At 34.3% G+C, this 9306-nt stretch overlaps 1 protein-coding gene across 7 annotated transcripts in view; it reads left to right on the forward strand.

Annotated features, from left to right (window-relative positions):
• Positions 1-295: 295 nt before the first annotated feature.
• LOC111365339 overlaps positions 296-9306 on the forward strand; it is a 17308-nt gene continuing 8297 nt past the window's right edge. Inside the window, exons 1-5 of one of the 7 annotated variants that reach the window (XM_022985806.1) lie at positions 311-428; positions 916-990; positions 1510-2943; positions 5794-5801; positions 8084-8259. In XM_022985806.1, coding sequence (XP_022841574.1) covers positions 1541-2943; positions 5794-5801; positions 8084-8259 — 1587 coding nt within the window. In that variant the 5' untranslated portion in view covers positions 311-428; positions 916-990; positions 1510-1540. Of the gene's footprint in view, positions 429-895; positions 991-1509; positions 2944-5793; positions 5802-8083; positions 8260-9306 lie in introns of all 7 variants that reach the window. The other 6 variants (XM_022985809.1, XM_022985805.1, XM_022985808.1 and 3 more) reach the window with 6 other exon arrangements.

The raw sequence follows: 9306 nt of genomic DNA on the forward strand, positions 1-9306 counted from the left end.
GACTTTAATTTATTTATTTATTATTATTATTATTATTATTATTATTATTATTGTTATTATTGTTATTTCAATACTAAGAGTCTGTTTGAGAGTGATTTTAAAAATTGATTTTTTGACCGTAAGGGGAAAAGTGGAGTCCACTTGTGAGAAAAGAAATCAAATATGACGACTGAAATAGTGAAATAACGGTTAAAAAATTAATTTTTTTGGACAAAAAATCACTCCCAAACAAGCTATAACTAATGTAAGGAATATATAAAAATTAAATTAATTTGAAAATGATAGCTTTTCCATTTGCACATGCACATATTTGGTTGAACGCTTTAAAAATACCCAAACCGAACAGCGTCGTTTAATTCTTCAAGTCCCACGAATAGCTGCGCTCCCGGGTTTGGCTCCTCAGAGCGCCTGAGAAATTGCGTAAAGAGGTGAACATTCCTGTCAAAATTTCTCATATTTTGTGCAAAACCTATGCTGATTTCTTATTCCATGTATGAAAGATATGTAGGAGTGTGGATCTTAGTAAATTGCTCAAAAGCCAAGTCCATTTCATAATTGTTTGATTTCTTAAGGCTATTTTTAATGTTCTTAGTGACAATTATATCCTTGTTCTATGGAGCGACGTTCATCTATCTGAAGGTTGTGTTTTTTCATTTTTGGGTTTTCCCCTAATTATACTTCTATCGAACTTAGTTTATAATGTATATTTGTAATTTAATCTGCCGATAAGTATAAGGGTTTTGGTTAAAAACTGGTCTGGATGTAAAGCTTTCCCCCTTTTTACACGTGTGAATTTTCCTTGGTGGTTATCAAAATAAAATTATTTTGTTAACAAATTCTTGCTGCTCTTAATTCGGTGTTTTTCTTTTGATTTCTGTTATTTCAATCAAATTAGTTTTTGTTGGCTTAGACCAGGTTCATTTTGTGGTTATGTCAATGAAAATCTGGTAACATCATTAACAAGTGGCAAGCACATGAAGTTTTACTGTGGTAAGTATGGAGAGTTACTGAGCGAGTACAAGTCAATTTCTTACCTTGCTTCAATTAATTTGGTTTTTGGCCGAGTTTTCATGAAAACAAGTGTTGCTCTTTTTATCAAATTAGAGATACTTCTGATTATACAATATTTCTTCATTTGCCACTCAAAAACCTTTCATTTCCATGTGAACATTATTTCCTCCGCAAGTATGTTCACCCACTCTGCCCTAATACGGATAATATGAACATATATGTACACTCACCCTTTCATTTCCATGTGAACATATAGAGGCTCTATATGTTCTTGAAGGTGTAAAATCATTGTTTGGGAATTCTTTCAGTAAATGTGCATTCCTCTCTCTTTTTGGATAGGATGCAAAAATTTCTTATTCTCTCTTTCGATAAATCTGACGGATTACACGAATTTCTTTAATCTCGGGATATATTTTAAAGTATTTTTTGCCGGTATTCGTTTATTCATTTTATATAATTTAGGATCCACTAATTGATGTTTCTGACTGTATGTCTTAGAAGGAGATTAAATTATTTAATCTGCAAGAAGATGAATACTACTCCTAACAGAAGGTCACATGAAGATGGTAGCAATGGCAGTGGTAGTGGTAGTGGCAATGTGGGTGGTAGTGGCAGTCATAGTCACTCCTCTACCTTGAAATACCCACACGACGACCATGGCACATTCTCTAGTGTTGGCGGGAAGGTGGCAACATCAGCCAGGCATGAGTACCATGCTCCATATGATATGGGTCAGGATGCTCGGATGCCTAAGATTATGCCGCGAAATGAGTCACGTGATGCGGACAGGAGATCGCCAGTGCTTCCAAATATGTTGTTCAGGGTATCATCATCATCAAATGAGTCACATGCCGAACATGTTGTTGGTTTGGAGAGCAGGCTGGAATGGAGGGATTCCAAAGACTCTGACAAAGATGTTAAGGTTGAGAACCGTGATGTTATAGCTGAACCAAGGGAGTTGCACCAGAGTGGTAAAGGTGATAAGAATGTGAAGCACGAGAGTCGAGTTGATGATAATAAAGATGCAAAGCTTGAAAAGGACACTTTTCCAGAACATAAAGGTGACATGAAGCTGGATAAGGAGGGTTTTAATGGATCTAATAGTCACTTGAATTGGAAAGATTCTAAAGAACACCATGGTAAACAGTATCCTGATGCACCTGGAGGAAATGTGGATCCCTGGCATTCCTCACGTACCAATGTGCATGGTCCAACTGACTCAGCGAAGGAAGTCCCAAATGTTGAGGACAGGGACTTTCCTGAAGCTCGTGAAGCTGTTGGAGAGAACAAGGTTGATTTGAAAGGGGATGATAAGTTCAAAGAGAAAGATAGAAAGAGGAAAGAAGTGAAACATCGGGACTGGGGTGAGAGGGAAAAAGAAAGAGGTGATCGACGGAACAACTTGCAATTGGACAATACCAGTAGTGAGAACAAAGAGGTAGTAAGGGAAGATAGAGAGTCAGAGAGGTGGGGGAGTGAAAAGAAAGATCCTATGAAAGACAAAGAAAAACTGAATGACAGGACAAAGGATTTTGTGAAAAGGGAAGCATGGAATGGAGCCGAGAAAGATACTTCCCACAGCGAGAAAGAACAGATGGACATCTCTGGAAGATTTGCAGAACAGGAAAATTTGACACTAGAACTGAAGAAACAGAAAGATCTTGATAGCTGGAAGAGTATTGAGAGGGGTACAAGAGACAGGAAGAAGGATAGGGATGTAGACATTGAAGCAGAAAGACCTGATAAACGCAGTAGGTACCATGAAAAAGAATCTGAGGAAGGAGGTATTGATGACGAAGGGAGTACGGAAAGGGAAATAGATGCTTTTAATAGTGGAATTCAGCAGCGAAAGAGGATGCTTCGGTCAAGGGGGAGCCCTCAAATGGGAAATCATGAACCTCGTTTTAGGTCCCGCATTCAGGATATTGAAGGGTACGACTTCAATTTGTTGAATGAGAACATGAATTTTCAATTATTATGTTGAGATCTTTTCATGCTTTTTTATAAGTTTTATATTTATTAGGTGTACGCATTTATTTTATTGTTTATAATTCCCATATTGTTTCCAATTTTGGTATCTAAGAAGCTATTAGTGATATGTGATGTGTACTTGTCCAAAACAAGTGATGTTGCGTTATAGCAAAGGTATGTTAAAAAACTCTATCAGGTTTAATTGGTTTATGCCCATTCTTGGTGTCATTTTTATTATTATTATTATTATTTATTTATTTATTATTATTATTATTATTTTTTTTTTGCATGTGTGATTTGGTAAACAATGATCATGTGCACTTTTTTGCCCCCCTCCCCCCGATATCTACATTTCATTGACAATGAGAAGGGGGAATATAGCACATGTATATAAAGCAGATGAGAACTATCAACCTGTGATTTTTATGCAAATTTCCATATACTGTTTAAAGTTAAATTTAGGAACTTTTATCTTGTCTCCATTTTCTTACCAAAATTTCAATAAGTAATGAATGGCAGCTGAACTGAGTATCGTCCTGTTTCTGTTCTTGATATTTCTTTTATCTTTGTCAGGTTATGTTTGAGCCTTATGATAGAATTCCATTAAAGCATGTTTCGAATGTACTATATTTCATTGGTACTCTGTAAATGATGTCATTAAGTATTAATCAGGCATAAATCGCTGTTTTCTTAATACAACATGGCCTTCCAAACCAAAATAAAATAAAATAATAATAATAACAAAAAAAATCTTATATCTCTTGCTCTTCAAAGTTTATCTCCATTAAAATTCCTTTATTTTGAAGTTTGAATATGGCAATGTATAAGTTTATCCGGCTGACTATGAGGAAGTTGTGGACCATTGGCCTGGGTGACTGCAATAGTAATCATCTACATACTTCGTATACTATATGCAGTTGATACAATGTAAAATGTATTCATTGCATTTTGTTTACTATTTGACAAGATACACTTTTATTGCTACTACTTTTTCATGCTTCTGTTTCACATGGTTTGAGAGCCAACAAAGTAGGAAAATGAACACTGAACAGTGTTGTGAGTCGAACTTGAAACCTTTAGTGTCAGGGTTTTAGGCTCAATTCTTTTAACACTGTATGAAGACCTCATTGGTACTTCTTGTCGGGGCCCCCAAAGACAGATGCCTTTTGGTAATTATACTGTGCCATATTAAAACGCAATCTTTAAATATTTAGAGATAGAAGCAAAGTTGTTGAGGGGATCTAAACTTACCTTAACATTTCAAGTAAAACCTGCACCGAGATTAATTATTCTGATACTACACATGATTACTGTAAACATAGATTTGGTTCATGAAGTTGAGGTGATTAATGCTATGAATTTGGATTTAGTCAATATCATAAGGTTTTTTCTTTAGGACATTGCTTGAACTTTCTTGGCACTCATCAAAACTAGAAAGAATTGTAGAATAGCAAAATAAAAAAGTCCATTACTGTTTGCTATCAATCAATACTGTAATGGACAAATTATGACTTGGAAACAAAATTCTAGATGTGTTTTGTACAACATATAAAAAAGTGGGATTTCTTCTGTTACAAATGCGCTGGGAAAAATATGCAGTATGCATTAAATAAGTGGGGTCCTTTTCTTTCCTCATTGAAAAAGGACACGTAGCCTAATCTCGAAAGATCCACCTTAAGACAGCTGTTTCTGGAGTGAAAGTTTGTAGAGTCTGAACCACTTAAAGGGACCTAGGGTTTTCTGCTCATTGTGACTACAACGTCCTGTTTCTCTCAGTAGCATTATGCACTGGCAAGTTCATTTTCCCACTTTTATTGAATGCTTAAATGGTTTTGATTTTTGGTGTGTATTGAATTATGCTCTGAAATGGTTCTTCATTTTGGTCTTTAAAATTTGTCTAGAAAATTGATATACACATGCAAACTTTTTGTTTACAGTTAAACACAGGGGAGGGGGAGAGGTAGAGGGGAGAGGAGGGGAGGGGAGGGGAGGGGAGAAGTGTTGCATTAGTGATGCTGGTTATAAATTACGATGTTATGCCTCTAAATGTTGTAGTGGTTTCTTATACCCATCACCTAATTTTTAGATTAACGAAATGAATTTTTTACTTATTGCTTCTTGAGTTCATTGAATGAGTGTGTTTTGCCATCTAAGAGCTGCTAATCCAAATGGAGAAAATGTATAATGTTTAATCTGAAAGTTTATAAATGCTTTATGCATGGTACGTTCTTGATTTTTTCTACTTCTATTTTTACATTTTTTCCCCATCAAACTACAGGTATCACAGTTTATAAAATGAAATGAGTATTAATTGGTGATTTATCTTATTAATAAGTTCTAGTGATCCTGTGCTTTCTCTTTTCACAAATGGAAGTCATGTTAACATTCACTGGAGAATGGTTGTTACATTTTTGAGCTACTCTGTGTCCACCCCAAATGGCAATACACTAACGAGCCCTCCTTGGATACTTAGTATCATTTCACATTCTGTAAAATTGTAGCTTTCCTTTCTTCTCGTATATGATAAATAAATTGTTGTTATAATCTGGATAATTTTGCGTATCTTTTTATTCACACCTGCTATTTTATTCTTCTAACCAGGGAACTTAATAGATTCTGATTATTGAGTAATCCATATTAATTGCTATATTCTGTTATTGTAATGTTGGAAAAATATTGGCTTGCTATGTTTTCTGATTTTCTTCTTGATCCGTTCAGTACAAAGTTGGATTATATGATCCATTAGAAGAAAGTTCCTTGATTTGGGTTGAAATGATGGGCTTAACCATTTTATGTTTTAATTTTATGCAGGTCCCAAGGTAAGCTATCATTTCATGTCCAGCAGGAACTCTTATGTGGTATTATTAGACAGGAAGTTCTTCTGTTCACCTGTTTTGTATTAGCTGAATTTACTATCACTGAACTTTTGTATTAAGCTATACACACTATTCATTGGTTTTGATATCAATCTATTGCTTATGAGACAGTAAGAATAGTTGTTCTTTATCAGGGACATGAGATGTGATGCAGATGTCGTTTTGTCAATATTATTGTGAAATTAGAATTAGAATTTCTCAAATGTGAGAAATGTAATCTGGAAGAATTCAGGATGCAAAGGTTCTGCATAAAAATGTTTGTTAAGATATAGTTTTCTAATGCATATACTTCATCTTCTTTTTAATTCTGTGCAACTAGCTATGTGGTTCCTGGTAACCGTTAACATTATTGTTCTTGCAAAGTACTTCTTGCCTTCTGGATTAGTTATGGTGAACATGCTTTTTCATTTAGCTTTGCCCTAGGGACGTGTAATTGTTATTTTATTCTACACTGCCAAATGGTCTTGTGAAATGCTTATTGTTGCCTTCTGGATTAGCCATCAGAAACCTTTCCCTGTTTGCTTCGTTGTGCGAACATGTAATCGTTATTTCATTCTTATTTACAATTTGTTTTCGCAAAATGATGCTTGTTGTCTTCTGGTTAGTTATCAGGAACATGCCTTTTCAGTTTGCTTTGCCCTTGGGTTATGTAATAAATATTTCATTCTAGGTTTACCTTTTTCTGAATATCTACCATGTTTTGTTAATCCAATCTTTATTAATTTCATATGATTTGCTTATATGTTTTTGACTTCGTGAATGATTACTTCTTGAGGGGATAGAAGCCATTCACTTACACAGTTCATTTCCACTTGAACCACTACTTTATAAGGCATTTCTCTCAGTGTCCACATTTCTGCCTCTCCTTGACAAGAACTCTGATTTCATGTGCATGTTGTTTTAGCTGTCTAACATCACTTCACTGGATTCTGAGTTCTATTTTTAGTTGCATTTTTTCCTTTTGATTTAGTGTCTAGAGTAATATCATACATTTTATGAGAAAATCTTAATTTCTTTGTTAAAAAGTATATACCAGTGTTTACTAAACTACAATGAGTAAACTTGTGGGTAAAATTTTTTATGTTTGGTCTATTTAACCCAATCATGTGAAAATATATCTATTTAACCCAATCATGTGAAAATATATCTTACTTTCATCAGCAAAAATGGTTTGCAGGTTTTAAAACATTTTAAAAAGTTGTTTTTATAATTTTTTATCTTTCAAATTCAGCTTGATAATTCAAAAAAAATAACAACTGCTAGGATTTTCTGTTGTAATTCATGTTTAAAAAAAAAAAAAAAATTAGAAGTTGTAATGAACTATTCATGCTGTGTTGAATGTAAGTTATTATGTTGGATCATCAGGGCCACAGGAGCTGCTGACTCCACGTTTTTAGCTTCATAATTTTCGTTTATTTTGTCCCATTTTCTGTTGAATGCTTTTCACGAATTTTGATTACATGTCTGCTAGTGGAGTGGTCCTGAAATGTCAATAGCTCCAGTTATTGTTTCTTTCAGTGTAACAACAAAGTAAGTTCTCATGCCAAAGCTATTGAATTTCCTTCCTAGTTGGATATATCATAGTAGGGTAACATCTTTTTGAGGAGAGTTTGCATTGTGTTAATATGATGTTAGGAAATATAATTTCTGACATCCTGTCCTCTGGACAAGAAAGAGAAAAAAATTCCAATGGGATTAAGTGGTGGGCCTGGTGGCACGATAGGCAATACATTCACATGTTCCATACTTGGCAATATCAAGTCTATAATGTTTAAGCAGGCATTTTTTTTTATACTAATGTTTAAGAAGTTTATAATTTATTTGATGGTCATTTATCAATTTCAAGTGGACATTTATGGGACATTTGGTTTCAAATCAGAAACAGCGTTTACTATATGTAGCTGTGATAAGGATTCTAATATATTTCTGTATTGAATATGTTCTTTAAGGCCAGACAGAAATCTCATCTCATTGAGTTAGGCGCTCCTAAGCTTCCTAAGAGATGGTTTTCTTGCCTTAATTTAAAGAACATATATTTAAATATATGATTTTCTCCCATAGTGATTAAAAAATACACATAAATTTCATATAACTGGTCTTTGAATCTAAATTAGAATAGTTTTTATGATATAGATAGAGCTACTGGTTTTCACGAATGATTTACTTATTAATTATGCAATCTTCATTATATGAATTTTTTATGATTCTGTGGTGTTACCATACAGGTAAGGCTGATGTGTCTTGTGTTGTTTACAAAATTGGTGGATGCATGCAAGAACTGTTAAAGTTGTGGAAGGAATTTCAATCATCACAAGCTGATAAAACATGTGAAAGCTCTCAAAATGGTCCTACTCTTGAAATTCGGATACCAGCTGAACATGTTACTGCTACTAATCGCCAAGTAAGATCATGAATTATTTATTCCCTTTGCTATTACATTCAGTTAATTTTCCATCTATTCCTCCCATCTAAAATACATGATTTACTGGAAAGGATGCAGAAAATGTATTTTTCCCTACTTGTGCATGCAGTTTCAAGATACTGATAGAAAGATTTTCTTTGCATTTATTTAACTGTACAATTTTCTTGGATGGAAGTAATTGATTTTTCATGGTTGGAATCTTGGTACCCACCCATCTAGCTTCTTAATTTTAGATGTATCCAAGTAACTCATAGCTACATAATTGTGTTGAGTTCTTCTTCATCTTGGAAACTACTCGAACTAAAGTTAATCGAGTCCTTTCTTGTCTACTTCATTTATGCTAGTTTTGGTTTTTCCCATTCTATACTATTAAATGGGCGTAAGAGGATGGATTCTTGAATTTCCTGAAATGGGCANAAGAAGGTTTTTGATGGATGTTTAATGTTAATGTAAATTGATGGAGATTGTAACTAATAATATTTTAGTAAAAGAAATTAGAATTTATCCTGAAGGATTTTCTTTCATTTTATTGTCTTTCTCCCTCCCTCCCCTCTTTTTGCCCCCTTTGCCCCTAATTTCTTCTCCCTTGTTTCTTCTTTTATCTTATTGGACAATGATTATTATTATGTGCGTACTGTTCGAAAACTGCCCATATTTTGTTGTGCCTTTCTATCCCTGCAATTTTTAGTTTGACCTACTGCAATGAACTATGGGCAACTAAAAAAAGTCTATCTGCTTGAAGTCAAACAGATGAAGTTTTTCATGTTCCAGTTTACTACATGAAGTGACCTAGAGCAACTATTTAATCAGTCCTTTTCTTGGAAATGATTTCTGTTTTATTTCTTGTCTAGTCATGATTTATCCTTATATGGCCCTACAGAATTTACTTGTTTCATCTCCGTTTCTTAAAGTTTTTTTGGTATATTCCTCGTTCTCCTGATTGATGGATTATTCAGGCTATTTACCCACATTGGACTACAAAGCCTCCCCACCCCCCACCCCCCCCCCCCCCCCCCCCACCCCCAC

Source organism: Olea europaea, chromosome 17, assembly GCF_002742605.1.
Source record: "Olea europaea var. sylvestris chromosome 17, O_europaea_v1, whole genome shotgun sequence".
NCBI classification, from domain to species: domain Eukaryota; kingdom Viridiplantae; phylum Streptophyta; class Magnoliopsida; order Lamiales; family Oleaceae; genus Olea; species Olea europaea.